The sequence below is a fragment of the Somniosus microcephalus genome, chromosome 23, assembly GCF_052327205.1.
Source record: "Somniosus microcephalus isolate GS21.2 chromosome 23, FLI_Smic_1.0, whole genome shotgun sequence".
In the NCBI taxonomy this organism is placed as follows: Eukaryota; Metazoa; Chordata; class Chondrichthyes; order Squaliformes; family Somniosidae; genus Somniosus; species Somniosus microcephalus.
This window is the reverse complement of record NC_141009.1, coordinates 58391573-58415430: the sequence shown is the minus strand read 5'-3', so window position 1 is coordinate 58415430 and position 23858 is coordinate 58391573. Positions and strand designations below refer to the sequence as shown.

At 45.4% G+C, this 23858-nt stretch overlaps 1 protein-coding gene across 2 annotated transcripts in view; it reads left to right on the top strand.

The window, feature by feature from the left end:
- The window catches only part of glipr2 (GLI pathogenesis-related 2), a 120742-nt gene that overhangs the window by 66370 nt on the left and 30514 nt on the right, over positions 1-23858 (top strand). For both annotated transcript variants that reach the window (XM_085965907.1, XM_085965906.1), the window contains exon 10: positions 10597-10674. In XM_085965907.1, coding sequence (XP_085822033.1) covers positions 10597-10674 — 78 coding nt within the window. The remainder of the gene's footprint in view (positions 1-10596; positions 10675-23858) is intronic.

The window sequence follows — 23858 nt, the reverse complement described above, 5'->3', positions numbered from 1 at the left end:
TATCTGGGTTTAATGCTTGTGGTGATCTTTGAGGGGAGGTTTGTTCAGGTTGGTGCTTTCCTGTTGGAATTGCAGCAAGATTGTGACAAAAAAGACTCGTCACCAATAGTAAGCTTTTAAGAACTTGAGACAAAGTCTGGAATGAGCATTGGCTGCTTATCTCCTACAGGGAAGAGCAATTCTTATGTTCTTAAAATCATCATTCTGCTCGTCTCTAAACCCTCTATTGTTACTCATTCTCGGGGTGCTGACAAGGCTGGCATTTACTGCCCATCCCCAGTTGCCTGCTGAGCCACTTCAGAGTCAAACCACATCAGTGTGGGACTGGAGTCACATATAGACCAGATTGGGTAAGGACAGCAGGTTTCCTTCCCTAAAGGACGTTAGTGAATTTACAGGCCATTCAGCCCAACCACACGAGCCTCCTCTCACCCCTCTTCATCTAATCCTATCAGCAGATCCTTCTATTCCCTCTTAGGGCGCTGAAACTGAATATCGCAGCGCAACGTGCCGCAGCGCCACACGCTGCAGCACGGCACGCTGCGGTACTGCAGGCCTTCCTCCCACTGTTAAGGGGGAGGGGCCTGCAACAGCGCGAACCCCGATCGCGAGTGCCGGCAAAAGAGCCCGGCACCAAGGAGAAGTGCTGGGCTCTCGGGAAACAGCCGGCAATGCCACGGTGGGGGGGGACCAGGAGGCCGGGGACGGAGGTGCTGGCAGGCGGCCGCCGAAAAAGTGGCCGCCCCGCACCTCCACCTTAACTTGCGCCTCTGCCGGCGCAGCAAGGCCCCGTGAACCGGGCGCGGGTAGCGAACGGCGCTACAGCGGCGTTCGCTACCAAATATCGCGTTCGGGGCGCGAATGGGGCGCTGCGCACACCGATGACATCATCGGTGGCGGCGCAGCGCAAATGGCTAATGCCACCATTAGCGCCCCTGCTGAATATCGCGGGAGGGGCAGCCAGTGGCGCTACAGCCACTGACTACCTCTTTAAGCGCTAACAGGTGGCGCTACTCACCCAATTTTTCCCCCATAGAGTTATACAGCACAGAAAGAGGCCCTTCAGCCCATCATGTCCACACCGGCCATCAAGCCCTGTCTATTCTTATCCCATTTTCCAGCACTTCGTCCGTAGCCTTGTATGCTATGGCGTTTCAAGTGCTCATCTAAATGCTTCTTGAATGTTGTGAGGGTCCCTGCCTCTACCACCCTTTCAGGCAGTGAGTTCCAGATTCCAACCACCCTCTGGGTGAAAAAGTTTTTCCTCAAATCCCCTCTAAACCTCCTGCCCCTTACCTTGAAACTATGCCCCCTGGTTATTGACCCCTCTACTAAGGGGAAAAGTTCCTTCCTATCTACCCTATCTAAGCCCCTCATAATTTTGTACACCTCAATCAGGTCCCCCCCTCAGCCTTCTCTGCTCTAAGGAAACCAACCCTACCCTGTCCAGTCTCTCTTCATAGCTGAAGCGCTCCAGCCCAGGTAACATCCTGGTGAATCTCCTCTGCACCCTCTCCAATGCAATCACATCCCTCCTATAGTGTGGCGACCAGAACTGCACACAGTATTCCAGCTGTGGCCTAACCAGCGTTTTGTACAGCTCCATCATAACCTCCCTGCTCTTATATTCTATGCCTCATCTAATGAAGGCAAGTATCCCATATGCCTTTTTAACCACCTTATCTACCTGTCCTGCTGCCTTCAGGGATCTATGTACATGCACACCAAGGTCCCTCTGATCCTCTGTCCTTCCTAGGGTCCTACCATTCATTGTGTATTCCCTTGCCTTGTTAGTCCTCCCAAAATGCATCACTTCACACTTTTCAGGGTTAAATTCCATTTGCCGCTGTTCTGCCCATCTGACCAACCCGTCTATATTGTCCTGTAGCCTGAGGCTTCCCTCCTCACTATTTACCACTCCACCAATTTTCGTGTCAGCTACGAACTTGCTGATCATACCTCCTATGTTCATATCTAAATCATTGATGTGCACTACAAACAGCAAAGGACCCAGCACCGATCCCTGCATTACACCACTGGACACAGGCTTCCAGTCACAAAAACAACCTTTGACCATCACCCTCTGCCTCCTGCCACTAAGCCAATTTTGGATCACATGTGCCAAATTGCCTTGAATCCCATGGGGTCTTACCTTCTTGACCAGTCTCCCATGTGGGACTTTGTCAAAAGCCTTACTGAAGTCCATGTAGACTACATCAACTGCACTACCCTCATCCACACATCTAGTCACCCCCTTGCAAAATTCAATCAAATTGGTTAGACAAGATCTCCCCCTGACAAAGCCATGCTGACTATCCTTGATTAATCTTTGCCTCTCCAAGTGGAGACCAATTCTGTCCCTCAGAATTTTTTCCAATAATTTCCCTACCACTGATGTTAGGCTCACTGGCCTGTAATTCCCTGGTTTATCGCTACTACCCTTCTTGAATAATGGTACTACGTTAGCTGTCCTCCAGTCCTCTGGCACCTCCCCTGTGGTCAGAGACGTTCTGAAAATTTGTGTCAGAGCCCCTGCAATCTCCTCCCTTGCCTCACACAGCAGCCTGGGATACATTTTGTCTGGTCCTGGGGATTTATACACTTTTAAGCCCGCTAAAACCGCTAGTCCCTCCTCCCTCTCAATACTAATTTGTTCAAGTATATCACAATCCCCCTGGCTGATTTCTGTGCCTACATCGTCCTTCTCCATAGTGAACACAGATGTAAAATATTCATTTAAAACCTCACCCACATCTTCCGGCTCTACACACAGATTGCCACTTTGGTCCCTAATGGGCCCTACTCTTTCCCTGGTTATCCTCTTGCCCTTAATATACTTATAAAACACCTTAGGATTTCCCTTTATTTTGCCCACCAGTGTTTTTTCATGCCCCCTCTTTGCTCTCCTAATTTATTTTTTAAGTACCCCCCTGCACTTTCTATACTCCTCTAGGGCTTCCACTGTTTTTAGTCCTTTGTATCTGCCAAAAGCCTCCCTTTTTTTCCTAATCCATTCTTGTATATCCCTTGACATTCAGGGTTCCCTGGGCTTGTTGGTCCCACCCTTGACCTTTACGGGAACATGTTGGCGTTGTACTCTCTCTCTCTATTTCCTTTCTGAAAGACTCCCACTGCTCTGATGTGGATTTTCCTACAAATAACTGATCCCAGTCCACTTTGGCCAGATCCTGCCTTATCATATTAAAATCGGCCTTCCCCCAATTTAGAACCTTTATTTCCGGTCCATCTTTGTCCTTTTTGCCTACATATCTGTTCCTCTATCTCCCCCTGACTGTTTGGGGGCCTATAGTACACTCCCAGCAAAGTGCTTGCCCCCTTTTTGTTTTTACCTTCTACCCATATGGCCTCATTAGAGGAACCTGCTAAGATATCATCCCTCCTTACAGCAGTAATTGACTCCTTGATTAATATTACGACACCCCCTCCTCTTTACACCCCCCTCTGTCTCACCTGAAGATTCTATACCCCGGAATATTGAGCTGCCAATCCTGCCCCTCCCTCAGCCATGTCTCTGTGATAGCAACAATATCACACTCCCATGTGTTCATCAACACCTTCAATTCATCTGCCTTACTCGCAAGACTCCTTGCATTAAAATAAATGCCATCCAGCCTTGCCATACTCCCTTGTGCCGTTACATATTTGCTCTGCCTTCCAGGCTGACTTGTTTTTTCCTCTATATTTGGCTGTGCATCACCCCCTACTATAGCTCCACTCCGTATCCCATCCCCCTGCTAAGTTAGTTTAAACCCCCCCCCCAACAGCACTAGCAAACCTCCCTGCAAGGATGTTGGTCCCGTTCCGGTTCAGGTGCAATCTGTCTGACTTGTACAGGTCCCACCTTCCCCAGAAGCATTCCCAGTGATCCAGGAAACGAAAGCCCTCCCTCCTGCACCAACTCTTTAGCCATGCATTCATTTGCTCTATCCTCCTATTCCTATACTCACTAGCACGTGGCATCGGGAGTAATCCAGAGATTATAACCTTTGAGGTCCTGCTTTTTAATCTGCTACCTAGCTCACTAAATTCTTGTTGCAGGACCTCATCCCTCTTTCTACCTGTGTCGTTGGTACTAATGTGAACCACGACCTCTGACTGTTCGACCTCCCCCTCCAGAATGCCCTGCAGCCGTTCAGTGACATCCTTGACCCTGGCACCAGGGAGGCAACATACCATCCTGGGGTCACGTCTGCAGCCACAGAAACGTCTATCTGTTACCCTTACGATAGAGTCCCCTATCACTATTGCTCTCTCACTCTTTTTCCTCCCCTCCTGTGCCGCTGAGCCACTTGCAGTGCCACGGACTTAGCACTTGCTGCATTCCCCTGAGAAACCATCTCTCCCAGCAGTATCCAAAACGGAAAATCTGTTGGAAAGGGAGATGGACCCAGGGGACTTCTGCACTACCTTCCTAGTTCTTTTACTCTGTCTGTCGGTCACCCATTCCCTGTGTGCCTGTGCACTCTTTACCTGCGGTGTGACCACCTCGTTAAACGTGCTATCCACGAAGATCTCAGCTTCGCGGATGCTCCACAGTGACTCCAGCCGCAGCTCCAGCTCCGAAACGCGGATTTCGAGTAGATGCAGTTGGAGACACTTCCTGCACATGTGTTCGCCCTGGACACCGAAAGTGTCCCTGACTTCCCACATAGCACAGGAGCAGCACTCCACGCTGCCGAGCTGCCCTGCCATATCCTACCCTTAATTTACTCCCTTTACTTCCTTTAAATTAAAGAATATTAAATACACTAGGGACCTTACTTCCCTTTAAACACTACTTACTCTAAACTAGAGACTTTACTTTTACTTCAACAACTGGACTATAGAAATACTTACCAGGTCCTACTTACCAATCAGCTCCTTCCCTGGTTGCCACGTCACTTTAGCGGTTTCGCAGTTGTTGTTGTTTGCTCCCGTTCTCGGACTCTTTCCCAACTCGCAGCACTCCAGTGTCGGGCCTCCTCTGGAGCGCTCCTTTATGGCCGCTCCGCCTTCTCTCAGGTCCCGCTGCCGCTCTCACACAGGTCCGCCTCCGTGTGGTGAAGGTACTCCCACAGTGCTGTTAGGGAGGGAGTTCCAGGATTTTGACCCAGCGACGATGAAGGATCGGTGATATACTTCCAAGTCAGGATGGTGTGTGACTTGGAGGGGAACTTGGAGGTGGTGGTGTTCCCATGCGCCTGCTGCCCTTGTCCTTCTGGGTGGAAGAGGTCGCAGGTTTGGGAGGTTCTGTCGAAGAACTAGAAGACAGTCGTTCCAACATCTTATTTCAAATACTTCTGTCACTTACATAAACGCATTTTGAGGCCCTATTATCTTGCTGTTTTTGGATCACCAAATTACAATCCTTGTATTTACTTTGAGCTGAGATAGTATTGATCAGAGCTGTGCCCTGCTTTCTTACCCAACCGAGCTACACTCGGAGTTAGGAAAGCGAAGAGAGGGCATGAGAAAATATTGGCAAGTAATGTCAAGGAAAACCCAAAGATGTTTTATAAATGTATAAAGAGCAAAAGGATAACTAAGGAAAGAATAGGGCCTGTTCGAAACCAAAAAGGTAACCTTGTGTGTGTAGGCAGAAGACGTGGGTAAGGTTTTTAACTAATACTTTTCGTCTGTCTTCACAAAAGAGAGGGATGATGCAGGCGTTGTAGTTAAGGAGGAGGTGTGTGAAATATTAGATGAGATAAACATAGTGAGAGAGGAAATATTAAGGGGTTTAGCAACTTTGAAAATAGTTAAATTGTCAAGCCCGGATGAAATGTATCCCAGGCTGTTAAGAGAAGCAAGGGAGGAAATAGCTGAGGCTTTGACCATCATTTTTCAATCCTCTCTGGCTACAGGTGTGGTGCCAGAGGACTGGAGGACTGCTAACGTTGTACCTTTGTTTAAGAAGGGAGAAAGAGATAGACTGATTAATTACAGGCCAGTCTACCTAACCTCGGTTGTGGGCAAATTATTGGAAAGAATTCCGAGGGACCATATTAATCATCATTTAGAAAGGTACGGATTAATCAAGGACAGTCAGCATGGATTTGTTAAGGGAAGGTCGTGTCTGACTAACTTGATTGAATTTTTTGAGGAGGTAACAAGGAGGGTCGACGAAGGTAGCGGGTTTGATGTAGTCAACATGGATTTTAGCAAGGCTTTTGACAAGATCCCACATGGCAGAATGGTTAGAAAAGTATGGGATCCAAGGGAAAGTGGCAAGTTGGATCCAAAATTGGCTCAGTGGCAGGAAGCAAAGGGTAATGGTCGACAGCAATGTCCCCTGTAAGCTGTGCTTTGTTCTGCATGGCCTGTTTCTTTCACTGTGCAGTCCCTTTAAATTTCTGCGCATGCGCGGTACTTACAATGGAAAAGCCAGTGAGCGGCCTGCGCAGGATCTTTCCCATTACTGTGCGGCCGGGCAGCTTAAAGGGAACATTGGTTGACAGGTGTTTTTGTGACTGGAAGGCTATTTTCAGTGAGGTTCCGCAGAGCTCAGTACTAGGTCCCTTGCTTTTTGTGGTATACATCAATGATTTAAACTTCAATGTAGGGGGCATGATTAAGAAGTTTGCAATTGATACAAAAACTGGCCGTGTGGTTGATAGTGAAGACGAAAGCTGTAGACTGCAGGAAGATATCAATGGCTGGTCAGATGGGCAGAACAGTGCAAATGGAATTCAATCCGGAGAAGTGTGAGGTAATGCATTTGTGGAGGGCTAACAAGGCAAGGGAATACACATTAAATGGCAGGATACTGAGAAATGTAGAGGAACAAAGGGACCTTGGAGTGCATTTTAACAGATCCCTGAAGGTAGCAGGACAGGTAGATAAGGTGGTTAAGAAGCCATATGGGATACTTTCCTTTATTAGCCGAGGCATAGAATATGAGCAGGGGGGTTATGCTAGAACTTTATAAAATACTAGTTAGGCCGCAGCTCGAGTACTGCATACGGTCCTGGTCACCACATTACAGGAAAGATGTGATTGCACTAGAGAGGGTGCAGAGGAGATTTACAAAGATGTTGCCAGGACTGGGGAATTTTAGCTATGAGGAAAGATTGGACAGGCTGGGGTTGTTTTCTTTGGAACAGAGGAGGCTGAGCGGAGACTTGATTGAGGTGTATAAAATATGAGGGGCCGAGATAGAGTGGATAGGAAGAACCTATTTCCGTTAGCAGAGAGGTCAATAACCAGGGGGCATAGATTTTAAAGTAACTGGTAGAAAGATTAGAGGGGAGTTGAGGAGAACTTTTTTCACCCAGAAGATGGTGGGGGTCTGGAACGTGCTGCCTGAAAGGGTGGTAGAGGCAGAAACCCTCATCGCATTTAAAATGTATTTGGATATACACTTGAAGTGCCATAACCTACAAGGGTACGGACCAAGAGCTGGGAAGTGGGATTAGGCTGGATAGCTCTTTTTCAGCCAGCAAAGACACGATGGGCCGAATGGCCTCGTGCTGTGCTGTAGACCTCTCTGATTCTCTGATTCTCCTGTAAAGGAACAGACTTTCCATCCAATACTCTCCTGGCCGGCCTCCCTAAACTTCAGCTCATCCAAAACTCTTCTGCCAGTATCGCAACTTTCACCAAGTCCTGTTTACCCATCACCCCTATGCTCGCTGAGCTACATTGGTTCTACTTCCAGAAAGGCCTCAGATTTAAAATTCTCATCCTCATGCTCAAATCCCTCCATGGCCTCGCCCCTCTTTACCTCTGTAACCTCCTGCAGCCCTACAACCCTCTGAGATCTCACCGCTCCTCCAATTCAGGCGTCTTATGCATCCCCGATTTCCATCGCTCCACCATTGGCTTCAGCTGCCTAGGCCCTAAGCTCTGGAATTCACTCCCTAAACCTCTTTACCTCATTCTCCTCGCTTAAGATGCTCCTTAAAATCACCTGTCCTAATATCTCCTTATGTGGCTCGATGTCTGATAACGCTCCTGTGAAGCACCTTGGGATGTTTTCCTACGTTAAAGGCGCTATATCAATGCAAGCTGGTGTTGTTGATGTTGTTACTCCCTACATATAAAGCAACCACAGTTCCGTGACACTCTCCTTTCATCAGCTTGTCCATTATGTCATGTGGATCCATGGATTTTGACCGTGCCATGTGGACATGACCCTGGAAAACACATATCTGCTCTTGAAAATGCCTGACCATGAACCAGCATGCTCTCCTTGGGCTACAAGACGAGGAGGACACTCTGACTTACCTCCTTCTTGCTTGTCCTTGACCTTTTCTTTGCTGTCTTCCCTTTAACCCTTTCCCTCTCCGTGGCTGGTTGGATGAGACTGCTAGGGGCCGCCATTGTGTTAGACGTTTGAGAGTCTCCTGGGTCTCTGAGCACAGAGACTCTATTGATTGAAGCAAAGGTCAAATCAAATGTACACAATGATCCAGATACTTCAGCAGAGGAATACTTCCGGGAAATTAGATAATTAAAATTATAACAGGAATTTATTATAATAGGAGCTTAAGTTTAAGGGTTTAATTGCAACAGAAGACTATTGTGACGGAAGTTTATTATATCAGGAGCTGAAGGGGTGTTTCTTGTAGTAGGTTTGTTATGGGAAGAGTTTAACTATAATAACAATTTATTATAACTGAATTGAACTTATAATCATAGTTTATTATCTCAAGTGTTTATTATAACAAGAGTTTATTGTGGCTGTGAGGGTGCCGGTTAGTTCCCTCAGTAACCCCTAGGTGGCACCTTCACTTGTTTTTCCCTTTGCTAATTGTTGCTGGTTTCTCCTGTGTTTATTACTTAACTGCCTTTTATCAGGTTTATTGGTTTCACCTGTTTTTGCTTGTATTTAAGTTCTGTGGTTTCTTCCCTCTGTGCTCAGTCTTGACAAGCCGTTTGCCTAGTGGTAGCTTGTCTTGAGCTCCTATGTTTGCAACTGTTTACCTGTGTGAATCTAGTAAAGTACTTTTATTTAAGACTGCATACCTGCTTCTCGCCTCGTCTGTCTGCACCTGGGTCCAGAACCAGCCTCGCCCTGACAGCAAGACTGAGCCATACATGGACCCAGCAGAAACCGGCCAGCCAACTGCCCACTGCCCTGATCAGCCAGGGAGCCTTCATTCCCTAACCTAGGCTGTTGGGTAAGGCCAGCGTTCGGGTTCTACCAAACTCTCGAGTCCCCTGGGCCTCTTCTGTGTTAAACTCTCAAGTGAACTCTCAAGTCTCCTGGGCCTCTACTGTGTTAAATTCTCAAGTGAACTCTCAAGTCTCCTGGGCCTCTACTGTGTTAAACTCTCTAGTAAGCTCTCAAGTCTCCTGGGCCTCCGCTGTGTTAAACTCTCAAGTGAACTCTCAAGTCTCCTGGGCCTCCGCTGTGTTAAACTCTCAAGTAAACTCTCTAATCTCCTGGGCCTCCCCTGTGTTTAATCCTCTGTGTTTAAATTTTGTCTCCTGGGCCCTCCTATGTTTAATTCTCGAGTCTCCTGGGCCTGGGCTCTCGCTGTGTTTTGTGCCGTTGATCTCTCAAGTTCTCCTGGACAAGATAAACTCTCGAGCTCTCCTGTTTTGTACCGATAAACTTTCGAGCTCTCCTGGACAAGATAAACTCTCAAGTTCTCCTGGACAAGATAAACTCTCAAGTTCTCCTGGACAAAATAAACTTTCGAGCTCTCCTGGATAAGATAAACCCTCGAGCTCTCGTGTTTTGTACCGATAAACTTTCGAGCTCTCCTGGACAAGATAAACTCTCAAGTTCTCCTGGACAAGATAAACTCTCAAGTTCTTCTGGACAAGATAAACTCTCGAGCTCTCCTGTTTTGTAGCGACTGGGAGGGTTAGGGTCCTGAAGAGCATTCCTGGGTTCCGGCCCGGGACATTTTGGATCCTGAACTCATCAGGGATTTTCGCCGTCGCCACCCTGATCGTCCAGGAGGAACGTCAGGAGCCGTTCCTAGGGGAGGGGGTCCTGTGAGGGTGCCGGTTAGTTCCCTCAGTAACCCCTAGATGGCACCTTCACTTGTTTTTCCCTTTGCTAATTGTTACTAGTTTCTCCTGTGTTTATTACTTAACTGCCTTTTATCAGGTTTATTGGTTTCACCTGTTTTTGCTTGTATTTAAGTTCTGTGGTTTCTTCCCTCTGTGCTCAGTCTTGACAAGCCGTTTGCCTAGTGGTAGCTTGTCTTGAGCTCCTATGTTTGTAACTGTTTACCTGTGTGAATCTAGTAAAGTACTTTTATTTAAGACTGCATACCTGCTTCTCGCCTCGTCTGTCTGCACTTGGGTCCAGAACCAGCCCCGCCCTGACAGTGGCAGTATTTTATTGGGACAGGAGTTTATTCTAACAGGCATTTACATATAACAGGAGTTTATTACAACAGTATTTTATTGTGACACAGGTTTATTATAACAGGAATTTATTGTGACAGGAGTTTATTGTAACTCGAGCATATTCTGACAGGAGTAGTATAACAGGAATTCACTTATAACTAATTTATTATAATGGGAGTTTATCAGAAGAGTTTATTATAAGTAGTTTACTCGCAATGATATCTGATCGGCATTCCTCCTGTCTCAGACTCTGCTCTATTTACATTGTCAATGTTTCAATGTTTACAGGACAGGAAGCCGTTGATTCCTGGTACAATGAAATTAAAAATTATGACTTCTCCGCTCCCGGATTTCAGAAGAATTGTGGTAAGTTTTTGATTGACCCAGTTGTATGTAATGATTACATAAAATGACACAGAATATACAGCACAGAAACAGGCCATTCGGCCCAGCCAGTCTGTGCTGGGGTTTATACTCCACACGAGTCTCCTCCCATTCCATCTACTTCATCTCAGCCTTTCAGCATATCTTTCTATTCCCTTTTCTGAACAGAAAAGAACATAAGAATTAGGAGCAGGAGTAGGCGTACAGCCCCTTGACCCTGCTCCGCCATTCCATAAGATCATGGCTGATCTTCGACCTTCAAGTCCACTTTCCCACCCAATCCCGAGCAGATTGAGCCTATACTCTCTGGAATCTAGAAAAATGAGAGGTGATCTCATTGAAACATATAAGATTCTGAGGGGGATTGACAGGATAAATGCTGAGAGATTGTTTCCCCTGGCTGGGGAGTCTAGAACTAGGGGCTTAGTCTCAGGATAAGGGGCCGGCCTAGTGGGTTTGGGACATTCTCAGTGTAGAAGGGCCAAGAAGGAAACCAGACAGGTGTATAAGAACATATGAACATAAGAATTAGGAGCAGGAGTAGGCCATACGGCCCCTCGAACCTGCTCTGCCATTCAATAAAATCATGGCTGATCTTTGACCTCAACTCCACTTTCCCACCTGATCGCCATATCCCTCGATTCACCTATGGGCCAGAAATTCGCGGCCAAAGGCGTGAGTGCGCTCGGGGTACTCACGCATCTGGCCGTTGGAAATGCCGGCGTTCAGCATGAACAGCGCATGCGGGGAACGCCGGCATTTCCAGACCTCGAGCGCGTGCGACTGCACAGGCAGCGCTTGCGCAGTGAACTTCGTAGATTTCATTCATGAAATCCGTGAGGGTAAGTCCTCAGAATTTACACTTGAAAAAAGCAAGTGTAAAGTGGTTCATTGGCTGCGGAGGAAGAAACATTTTATCGTGGAGCTTCTGAAATGCAATATTTTTGTTTGGGAAAGGGAGGGAAGTTATTTTAAGAAATTTTAAGTAAGTTTTAAAGTTAAAATTTTTTTTTTTTTTAAAAGGGTTTTCAGAACGGTAGGTAGAAGGAGCAATTGTGGCTGTGTGAATGGAATGTGAGAATGAGTTATGTATGTATGTCCACATATATTCCTTTACGTATATGTATGTATGTTTTATATTCCTTTACTAATGTGTATGAATGTATGTTTTTAATTATGATTTTCCAATAAGTTACTTTCTCTGAAAGTCATAATTAAATAATACATTCATACACATAAGTAAAGGAATATATACATAACACGCAAAGGAATATATACAGACATACATACTTTCAGAAGCTCCACGATAATAAATATCTTCCTCCGCAGCCTCTGGAGCAACTGTACCCATGCTTTTTTCATGTGTAAGTTGTAATGACTTGACCTCACTGAAAGCATTAATGAAAGCGGCGAATTATACTGCGCACGCGCTGCCTGTGCAGTCGCACGCGTTCTGCCTCTGAACCCCTTCGTTCAGAGGACAGGAAATGCCGGTTTTCCCCACATGCACTGTGCATGCTGAAAACCGGCATTTCATCCAGCCAGATGCGTAAGTACCCCGACCGTACTCGCGCATTTGGAAGGGAATTACTGGGCCAACATTTTACATGTCAATAAAATGAAAAATTTAACAATTGCACGACTTGCCCCCTCGCATCTGCGACTGAGGGTCCAAGGAGGTGCATTGCGCAAGAGGTCATCATCGTACGTATCCTCACACTGTTCCCTTTGGGGAACTGTATGAAGTGGTGGAAGGATTTATGGCCGTGATTAACGCTCATTCCGTGACCGTAACCATCTTTGAACCAGCCATTAGGGTGGTTAGTCCTATGGCGGGAGGGTTTTACGGGCTCCCACAACCCATCTGAGGGGGGGGGGCCACCAACACCCACGGACGCAAGCATCCCGCTGGATGTCCACCCAGAATTTAAAGTTGGAACTCCGACTCCACTTGCCGGGACTGTCTGGAGTGGGGTTCAAAACCCTACTCCTTCTGGCCCAGCGGCGGGGATGCTTACTGCTACGCAAAAGGCCCACTCCGCACAAAAGGTGACACCCATACGTTTCCTGCGCCTTTTCACTCCCCGTGACTGGAGCCCTATGCTGCCATTTCACGTTGCTAATCGGATTGGGCCTTTGTCATAGCGGTAGGATCCCCGCCGCTGGGCCAGATCAGGGTAGGGTTTCGAACCCCGCTCCAGACAGTCCCGGCAAGTGGAGTCGGAGCTCCGGCTCTAAATTCTGGGTTGACATCCAGTGGGATATTTGCGTCCGTGGGTGTGGGTGGCCCCCCCTCCTTTGTATAGCTTGTGGGAGCCCGTAAAACCCTCCCGCCATAGGACTAACCGCCCTAATGGCTGGTTCAAAGATGGTTACGGTCACGGAATGAGCGTTAATCATGGCCATAAATCCTTCCACCACTTCATACAGTTCCCCAAAGGGAACAGTGTGAAGACACGTATGACGACGACATTGCTAAATAAATAAATGGAATTTAAAAAATTCTTTTAGGGCTTTTAAAAGTCTTTAAATTGCTTTAATTCTCTTTAAAACTACTTCAGATTACTCAAAATAATGTAAACATTTTAAAAAGTTTATAAAAGTTACCAAAATCTTCAAAAAACTTCCAAAAACCTATTTAAACTGCTGCTTTGCATGTAAAAATGGTTAGCAGCTTGACAGAAACATTGGGGGCGTGTCCAGTGAAACTGAGACCTCAAGGGGCGAGTCTCACTTGCACTGCACGCTCCTGGCTTCGCGCTTGCTGCACTCCTGGGCGGCGTGACGTCATACGCTGCCCGGGATTCTTCTTCTGGAAACACCAATTCCAGGCGTCCCTGGAGCTGATTGGCAGTAGCGCGGGGTAAGTGTAAATACGGGGCTTGCACGCGCTGCAAGCCCCGTTCTGGAATTTCTGGGCCCTAGAGTTCAAAAATCTATCGATCTCAGCCTTGAATATACTCAAAGACTCAGCATTCACAGCCCTTTGGGGCAGAGAATTCCTAAGATTCACAACCTTCTCAGTGAAGAAATCCCTCCTCATCTCAGTCTTAAAAGGCTGACCCCTTATCCCTATGCAGGCTCTTGTGTGTTCTCCTCACCGCTTACTTTCCCACCTAGCTTTGTATCGTCAGCAAACTTGGATGCATTACACTCGGTCCCTTCATCTAAGTCATTAATATAGATTGTAAATAGCTGAGGCCCCAGCACTGATCCTTGTGGCACCCCACTCGTTACAGCCTGCCAACCTGAAAATGACCAGTTTATTCCTCCTCTCTGTTTTCTGTCCATTAACCAATCCTCTATCCACACTAATACATTACACCCAACTCCAAGAGCCTTTATCTTGCATAGCAACCTTTTATGTGGTACCTTATCGAATGCCTTTTGAAAATCCAAATATATTGCATCCACTGGCTCCCCTTTACCCTACCAGTTACATCCTCAAAAAACTCGAATAAATTTGTCAAACATGAGTTCCCTTTCATAAAACTATGCTGACTCTGCCAAATCATAGTATGATTTTCTAAGTGCCCTGTTACCACTTCCTTAATAATGGATTCCAGTATTTTCCCGATGACTGATGTCAGGCTAACTGGCCTGTAGGTCCCTGTTTCCTCTCTCCCTCCTTTCTTGAATAGTGGGGTTACATTTGCTACGTTCCAATCTGCTGGGACCGTTCCAGAATTTTGGAAGATCACAACCAATGCATCCACTATCTCTGCAGCCACCTCTTTTAGAACCCTAGGATGTAGGCCGTCAGGTCTAGGCAATTTGTTGGCTTTTAGTCTCATTAGTTTCTCAATATTAATTACTTTAAGTTCCTCACTCTCATTAGCCCCTAGGTTCCCCTACTATTTCTGGTATGCTTTTTCTGACTTGTACTGTGAAGACAGATACAAAATATTTGTTTAAAGTCTCTGCCATTTCCTTGTTCCCCAATATAATTTTTCTTGTCTCAGCCTCTAAGGAACCAATGCTTTCTTTTGCTACTCTCTTCCTTTTTACATACTTGTGGAAGCTCTTACAATCTGTTTCATATTTCTTGGTAATTTACTCTCATATTCTATTTTCTCCATTTTAATCAATTTTTTGGTCATCCTTTGCTGGTTTCTAAAGTGCTCCCGATCCTCCGGATTATCACTATTCTTTGCAACATTTTTAATTGAATTCTATCCTTAACTTCTTTAGTTAGCCACAGATGGATCACTTTTCCCGTGGATATTTTTATTTCTCAGTGGAATGTATATTCGTTGAGAATTTTGGAATATTTCTTTAAACGTCTGCCACTGCTTATCTACTGTCATAACTTTTAATCTAATTTCCCAATCTACCATAGCCAACTCACCCCCATATCTATGTAATTGGCTTTATTAAAATTTAAGGGGCGCTACTTTTAGCACACCAAATAGTTAGCGCCCCTGTGCCGTGAATTCAGTGGTAGCGCTCCAAGCAGGAGGCGGGGCACTATTGGAAGCACACCCCCTCCTTCCTGGAGTGCTGCCATTCAGTATCGCGGCACTGCAGCGCCACGCACATCGGCACGTAGCGCTGCGGAATTACAGGCCTCCCTCCCCTGATTAAAGCACCGGGGCGCTGCTAGACCACCAGGGAGCGGGGTGCCAGGAAAACAGCCCGATCGCAGCCAGCACCCCGCATGAGGAAGCAAAACGGGGCAGGTGCTGGCAGGCGGGCCAATAAAAAGGCCACCCAACCGCAAAAACACCACCCTGACCCTGTCGGACATATTGTCCAGCGGTAGGTCAGGGGGCGCAACTGAAGTTTGCAGCCGGGGCGCGAGCGGGACACTGCGCATGGCAATGATGTAATCACTGGAGGCGCAGTGCCATGGGGCGCTACTGGCTACCGACGCCACTAACCTCCCACTGAATTTCACGAGAGGCATTAGCGGTGCTGCACCCAGGCACTAGGGGCTTTGCGCCCTGTTAGCACCCCAATTTTCCCCCTAAGACTCTAGTATGTCACTCTCAAACTCAATGTGAAATTCTATCATATTATGATCACTCTTCCCTAGAGGATCCTTTACTATGAGATTACTAATTAACCCTGGCTCATTACACAAAACAAGATCTAAAATAGCCTGTTCCCTGGTTGGTTCCATGACATATTGTTCTAGGAAACTGTTTCGAATGCATTCCATGAGCTCGTCCTCTAGCCTACCCATGCCAAATTGATTTGCCCAGTCTATATGAAGATTAAAATCCCCCACGATTATTGCATTACCTTTGTTACAAGTTCCCATTATTTCTTGATTAATACTCTGTCCAATGGTATAGCTACTGTTTGGGGGCCTATAAACTAATCCCACCACTGTTTTCTGCCCTTTGCTATTTCTTATCTCCACCCATACTGATTCTAATTCCTGATCTTCCGAGCCACGATCCTTTCTCTCTACTGTCTTTATGTCATCCTTTATTATCAGGGCTACCCCTCTCCTTTTCCATTCTGCCTGTCTTTTCGAAATGTCAAGTACCCTGGAACATTTACTTCCCAACTTTGGTCACCTTGCAACCATATCTCTGTAATGGCTATTAGATCATACCCATTTATCTCTATTTGTGCCATTAATTTGTCTATCTTGTTACGAATGCTTCGTGCATTCAGGTAAAGAGTCTTTAGTTTTAATTTCTTACCATTATTCCCTGCTTTCACCTTATTCGCTGATGCACTATTACCTTTAAACTCGCTGTCTCTTCCTGTCACACACTGCTTATCTTTACCCGATTCACTACACTGCTCTATTGCCTTGACTTTTCTCTTTAGATTACTGAATTTCCCCTCACTTGCCCCCTCTCCCCCTTTTTAGTTTAAAGCCCTATATACAGCCCTAATTATTCGATTTGCCAGGACACTGGTCCCAGCCCAGTTTAAGTGGAGCCCGTCCCAACAGAACAGCTCCCTCTTCCCCAGTACTGGTGTCAGTGCCCCATGAATCGAAATTCCTTGCTCCCACGCCAGTCTTTGAGCCATGCACTTAACTCTCTGATCTGCTTGTCCCTATGTAATTAACGTGTGGCTCAGGTAGAAATCCAGAGATTATTATCTTTGAGGTTCTGCATATTAATTTAGACCCTAGCACCTCAAACTCCCTCAACAGAACCTCATTCTTAGTTCTACCTATGTCGTTGGTTCCTATTTGGACCACGACAACTGGATCCTCTCCTTCCCACTCCAAATTCTTCTCCAGCCATGAGGAGATGTCCTTAACCCTGGCAACACAGCCTTCGGGACTCCCGGTCCTGGCTGCAAAGAACAGTATGTATCCCCCTGACTATACTGTCCCCTACCATACTACATTCCTTTTTACTCTCCCCACTTGAATAGCCTCCTGTACCACAGTGCTGTGCTCAGTTTGCCCATCCTCCCTGCAGTCCCTGTTCTCATCCATACAGGTAGCAAGTACCTCATACCTGTTGGGCAAGGTCAAGGGCTGAGGCGCCTCCATCACTACATCCTGGCTCCCCATACCATCCTGACATGCAGTCACAACCTCCTGTCCCTGACCAGTGACTAACTCTAAAGAACTACTTAACCTAAGGGGTGTGACTGCCTCCTGGAACAAATCGTCCAGGCAACTCTCCCCCTCCCTGATCCATCGCAGTGTCTGCAGCTCGGACTCCAGCTCAACAACTCTGAGCTGAAGTTCCTCGAGTTGCAGACGCTGACCGTAGATGTGGTTGCTCGGGAATCTTGATGCTCTCCACAATCTCCCACATGCGGCAGTTACAACACACCACCTGCCCTGCCATCTCTATCTAACCTAATTTTATTTATTTAATTAATTAAAGTTTTTAATCAATCGATTATTTTTAGTTTTAATTAGTTAATGTAGTTTAAGTTATTAAACTAGTTTATGTTATTAATTGTATAAATAGCAGTTATTATTCCCGCAGCTCCTAATTTAACCCACTACACTAACTTCGAGAGCAAAATAAGCTGTAATACTCACCAACCAATCACCTACCTGCTACCCTGTGACATCACTCGGTGATTTTGTTTAATCCACTGCTCTGCCTCTGCTGCTCACAGTGAGTTTATTTAATTAAAATTAGGTAGACAGCTTTTGTTAAAAAGCAAATTACTTACTGTTTACTCACTCGATTTACTCAGACTCAGAGCTCCTGCTTCTAAGAGCGTTAAAAAAACAAGCCTGAAGGCTTTCTGTCTTAATACGAGGAGCATTCGGAATAAGGTGGATGAATTAGCTGTGCAAATAGAGGTAAACGAATGTGATTTGATTGGGATTACGGAAAAATGGCTCCAAGGTGGCCAAGGCTGGGAACTCAACATCCAGGGGTATTCAATATTCAGGAAAGATAGGCAAAAAGGAAAGGGAGGTGGGGTAGCATTACTGGTTAAAGAAGGGTTTAACACAATTGTAAGGAAGGATATTAGCTCTGATGATGTGGAATCTGTATGGGTAGAACTGAGAAATACCAAGGGGCAGAAAACATTAGTGGGAGTGGTATATAGACCTCCAAACAGTAATGCGGAGTTTGGGATGGCATTAAAAGGGAAATTAGAGAAGCATGCAATAAGGGCACAGCAGTCATCATGGGTGACTTTAATCTACATATAGATTGGACTAACCAAATTAGTAACAATACTGTGGAGGAGGAATTCCTTGAGTGTTTACAGGATGGTTTCCTGGACCAATATGTCGAGGAACCAACCAGAGATCAGGCCATCTTAGACTGGGTATTATGTAACGAGAAAGGATTAATTAGCAATCTTGTTGTACGAGGCCCCTTGGGTCAGAGCGATCATAATATGATAGAATTCTTCATTAAGATGGAGAGTGAAGTAGTTGACTCAGAGACTAGGGTCCTGAATTTCAATAAAGGAAACTATGATGGTCTGAGGCGCGAGTTGGGTAGGATTGATTGGGGAATGTCACTCAAAGGGTTGACGGTGGATAGGCAATGGCAAGCATTCAAAGACCGCATGGATGAACTACGGAATTTGTTCATCCCAGTTTGGCATAAAAATAAAACAAAAACGGTAACTCAACCGTGGCTAACAAGGGAAATTAGGGATAGCATAAGATCCAAGGAGAGGACATATAAATTGGCCAGAAAAAGCAGTATACCTGAGGATTGACAGCAGTTTAGGATTCAACAAAGGAGGACAAAGGGATTAATTAAGAAAGGGAAAATAGAATATGAGAGTAAGCTTGCAGGGAACGTAAAAACTGACTGTAAAAGCTTTTATAGATATGTGAAGAGAAAAAGATTGGTGAAGTCAAGAGTTGGTCCCTTGCAGTCAGAATCAGGGGAATTTATAATGGGGAACAAAGAAATGGCAGACCAATTAAATACATATTTTGGTTCTGTCTTCACAAAGGAGGACACAAATAACCTCCCAGAGATGTCGGGGAACATAGGGTCTGATGAAGGGGAGGAACTGAAAGAAATCAGTATTTGTAAGGAAATGGTGTTAAGGAAATTGATGGGACTGAAGGCCGATAAATCCCCAGGGCCTGATAATCTATATCCTACAGTACTTAAGGAAGTGGCCCTAGAAATAGTAGATGCATTGCTGATCATCTTCCAACATTCGATGGAATCTGGAACAGTACCCATGGATTGGAGGGTAGCTAATGTTACCCCACTATTCAAAAAAGGTGGTAGGGAGAAAACGGGGAATTACAGACCGGTAAGCCTGACGTCGGTAGTGGGGAAAATGCTAGAGTCCATTATAAAAGATGTAATAGCAGAGCACTTGGAAAACAGTGACAGGATCGGACAAAGCCCACATAGATTTACAAAAGATAAATCGTGCTTGACTAATCTACTGGAATTCTTTGAGGATGTAACTGGTAAAATAGATAAGGGAGAACCAGTGGATGTGGTATATTTGGACTTTCAGAAGGCTTTCGATAAGGTCCCGCATAAGAGATTAGCGTGTAAAGTTAAGGCACATGGGATTGGGGGCAAGGTATTGACTTGGCTAGAAAACTGGTTGGCAGACAGAAAGCAAAGAGTTGGAATAAACGGGTCTTTTTCCGAGTGTCAGGCAGTGACTAGTGGGGTACCGCAGGGATCAGTCTTGGACCCCAGCTATTCACAATATATATTAATGATCTAGACAAGGGAACTAGATGTAATATCTCCAAATTTGCAGACGACACAAAGCTGGGTGGGCGTGTGTGCTGTGAGGAGGATGCCGAGAAACTCCAGGATGATTTGGACAGGTTGGGTGATTGGGCAGAAGCATGGCAGATGCAATATAACGTGGATAAATGTGAGGTTATCCACTTTGGTGGCAAAAATAGGAAGGCAGATTATTATCTGAATGGCAATAGATTGGGAGAAGGGTAAGTGCAAAGAGACCTGGGTGTCCTTATGCACCAGTCGCTGAAGGTAAGCATGCAGATGCAGCAGGCGGTTAAGAAGGCAAATGGTATGTTGGCCTTCGTAGCAAGAGGGTTTGAGTACAGGAACAAGGATGTCTTGCTGCAGTTGTACAGGGCCTTGGTGAGACCACATCTTGAGTATTGTGTGCAGTTTTGGTCGCCTTATCTGAGGAAGGATGTTCTTGCCATGGAAGGAGTTCAGCGAAGATTCACCAGGCTGATACCTGGGATGGCAGGAATGATGTATGAGGAGAGATTGGGTCGATTGGGCTTGTACTCGCTGGAGTTTAGAAGAATGAGAGGGGATCTCATTGAAACTTATAAAATTCTGACAGGACTAGACAGACCAGATGCAGGAAGGATGTTCCCGATGGTCGGGGTGTCTAGAACCAGGGGTCAAAGTCTAAGGATAAGGAGTATGCCATTTAGGACAGAAATGAGGAGGATTTTCTTCACCCAGAGAGTGGTGAACCTGTGGAATTCTCTACCACAGAAGGCAGTAGAGGCCAATTCATTAAATATATTCGTAAAGTAATAAAGGACAGTATTCGACTGAAAACAAGGGCATATAAATTAGCCAAATCTAGTGGGAGGATAGAAGATTGGGAAGCATTTAAAAGCCAGCAAACAATAACTAAAAGATGAATTAAGAAAGGGGAGATAGATTATGAAAGTAAACTAGCAAAAAATATAAAAACAGATAGCAAGAGTTTCTACAGCTATATAAAAAGAAAAAGGGTGGCTAAAGTGAACGTTGGTCCCTTAGAGGATGGAACCGGGAAACTAGTGGTGGGGAACATGGAGATGGCAAAGACGCTGAACAAATATTTTGTATCAGTCTTTACAGTAGAGGACACTAAAAATATCCCAACACTGGACAAACAGGGAGCAATGGGGGGGGCGGGAGGAGCTAAACAGGATTAAAATCACTAAGGAGATGGTACTCAGTAAAATAATGGGACTTAAGGCGGATAAATCCCCCGGACCTGATGGCCTACATCCTAGGGTCTTGAGAGAAGTGGCGGTAGGGATTGTGGATGCATTGGTGATCATTTTCCAGAACTCCCTGGACTCAGGAAAGGTCCCGGCAGATTGGAAAACTGCTAATGTAACACACTTATTTAAGAAGGGAAGTAGACAAAAAGCTGGAAACTATAGACCAGTTAGCCTAACATCTGTGGTTGGCAAAATGTTAGAGTCCATTATTAAGGAAACAGTAACAGAGCATTTGGATAAACATAATTTAATAGGACAGAGTCAGCATGGTTTTACGAAGGGGAAGTCATGTTTGACAAATTTGCTCGAATTCTTTGAGGATGTAACATACAGGGTGGATAAAGGGGAACCAGTGGATGTAGTGTATTTGGACTTCCAAAAGGCATTTGACAAGGTTCCACACAAAAGATTACTGATCAAGATAAAAAATCACGGGATTGGGGGTAATATACTGGCATGGGTGGAAGATTGGCTATCTAACAGAAAACAAAGAGTTGGGATAAATGGTTCGTTTTCGGGCTGGCAATCAGTAACTAGTGGTGTTCCGCAGGCGTCAGTGCTGGGACCCCAACTCTTTACAATCTATATTAACAATTTGGAGAAAGGGACCGAGTGCAACATATCCAAGTTTGCCGACGATACAAAGATGGGAGGGAAAGCAGTGAGTGAGGAGGACATAAAAAACCTGCAAAAGGACATAGACAGGCTAAGTGAGTGGGCAGAGATTTGGCAGATGCAATATAATGTTGGAAAGTGTGAGGTTATGCACTTTGGCAGAAAAAATCAAAGAGCAAGTTATTATCTAAATGGAGAGAAACTGCAAAGTGCTACAGTACAAAGGGATCTGGGGGTCCTGGTGCATGAAACACAAAAAGTTAGTATGCAGGTGCAGCAGGTGATCAGGAAGGCCAATGGAATCTTGGCTTTTATTGCAAGGGGGAGGGAGTATAAAAACAGGGAAGTCTTGCTGCAGTTATACAGGGTATTGGTGAGGCCACACCTGGAATACTGCGTGCAGTTTTGGTTTCCATATTTAAGAAAAGATATACTTGCTCTCGAGGCGGTTCAGAGAAGGTTCACTCGGTTGATTCCGGAGATGAGGGGGTTGACGTATGAGGAAAGGTTGAGTAGGTTGGGACTCTACTCATTGGAGTTCAGAAGAATGAGAGGCGATCTTATCGAAACATATAAGATTGTGAGGGGGCTTGATCGGGTGGATGCGGTGAGGATGTTTCCACTGATGGGTGAGACTAGAACTAGGGGGCATAATCTTAGAATAAGGGGCTGCCCTTTCAAAACTGAGATGAGGAGAAACTTCTTCACTCAGAGGGTAGTAAATCTATGGAATTTGCTACCCCAGAGAGCTGTGGAAGCTGCGACATTAAATAAATTTAAAATGGAGATAGACATTTTCCTAGCAGATAAGGGAATTAGGGGTTACGGGGAGAGGGCAGGGAAGTGAACGTGAGTCTAGATTCGGATCAGCCATGATCCTATTGAATGGCGGAGCAGGCCCGAGGGGCCGTATGGCCTACTCCTGCTCCTACTTCTTATGTTCTTATATTCAAGAAGGAGTTGGATATATTTCTTAAGGCTAAAGGGATCAAGGGGTATGGGGAGAAAGCAGGGACCGGGCACTGAATTTGGATGATCAGCCATGATCACATTGAATGGCGGAGCAGGCTCGAGGGACCGAATGGCCTATTCCTGCTCCTATCTTCTATGTCTATCTATGTTTCTGCTTCGTCCTCTCCGTGACGACCCTTTTTCAGATATTCCCTTGCGTTAGTTTCACTGCCCGCTCTTCTCGAACTAAGTTTTAATGTCGTTATTAATTATTCGGAGTATTTATTCAACGATTTATTTATAGTTAAGTTTTAAAAAACGTGTGCGTATAGTCAGTTAAATACTTCACTCAATTTCCTCTGCTGGGCTGTGCTGCCGCAGGGGGGCTCCTTTTAAACTCTCCTGTACTCGTCTGGTTTCCTTTTGAAAGCATCTAAGCTATTTTCCTCAACCACTTCCTGTGATGGAGAGTTTCACATTCTCAGCACTCTCTGCTGTTCACAATTTACATTAACGATTTAGACTTTGGAATCAAAAACACAATTTCTAAAATTGGGGATGACACCAAATTGGGGGGGGGGATAAAGAGTCAATACTGAGGAGGACTGCAACAAATTACAGAAGGACATTAATAAACTTGCAGAATGGGCATATAATTGGGAAATGAAGTTCAACACAGATAAATGTGAGGTATTACATTTTGGTAGGAAGAATAGGGAGGTCACTTATCACTTGGAGGGTGCGAGTCTAGGTGGGGTAGAGGAACAAAGGGATCTCGGAGTACAAATACACAAATCACTAAAAGTTGCGACACAGGTTAGCAAGGCCATAAAAAAAGCAAACCAAGCACTCGGGTTTATTTCTGGAGGTATAGAATTGAAAAGTAGGGAAGTTATGCTAAACCTGTATCAAACTTAGTTAGACCACACTTAGAGCATTGTGTACAGTTCTGGTTGCCTTATTATAAAAAGGATATAGAGGCACTGGAGAGGGTGCAGAGAAGATTTACAAGGATGATACCAAAAATGCAAAGGTATACAAATCAGAAAAGGATGAACAGGCTGGGTCTCTTTTCTCTTGAAAAAAGGCTGAGGGGTGACCTAATAGAGGTCTTTAAAATTATGAAAGGTTTTGATAGAATGGATACCGAGAGAATGTTTCCACTTGTGGGGAAGAGTATAACTAAAGGCCGTCAATATAAGATAGTCACCAAGAAATCCAATAGGGA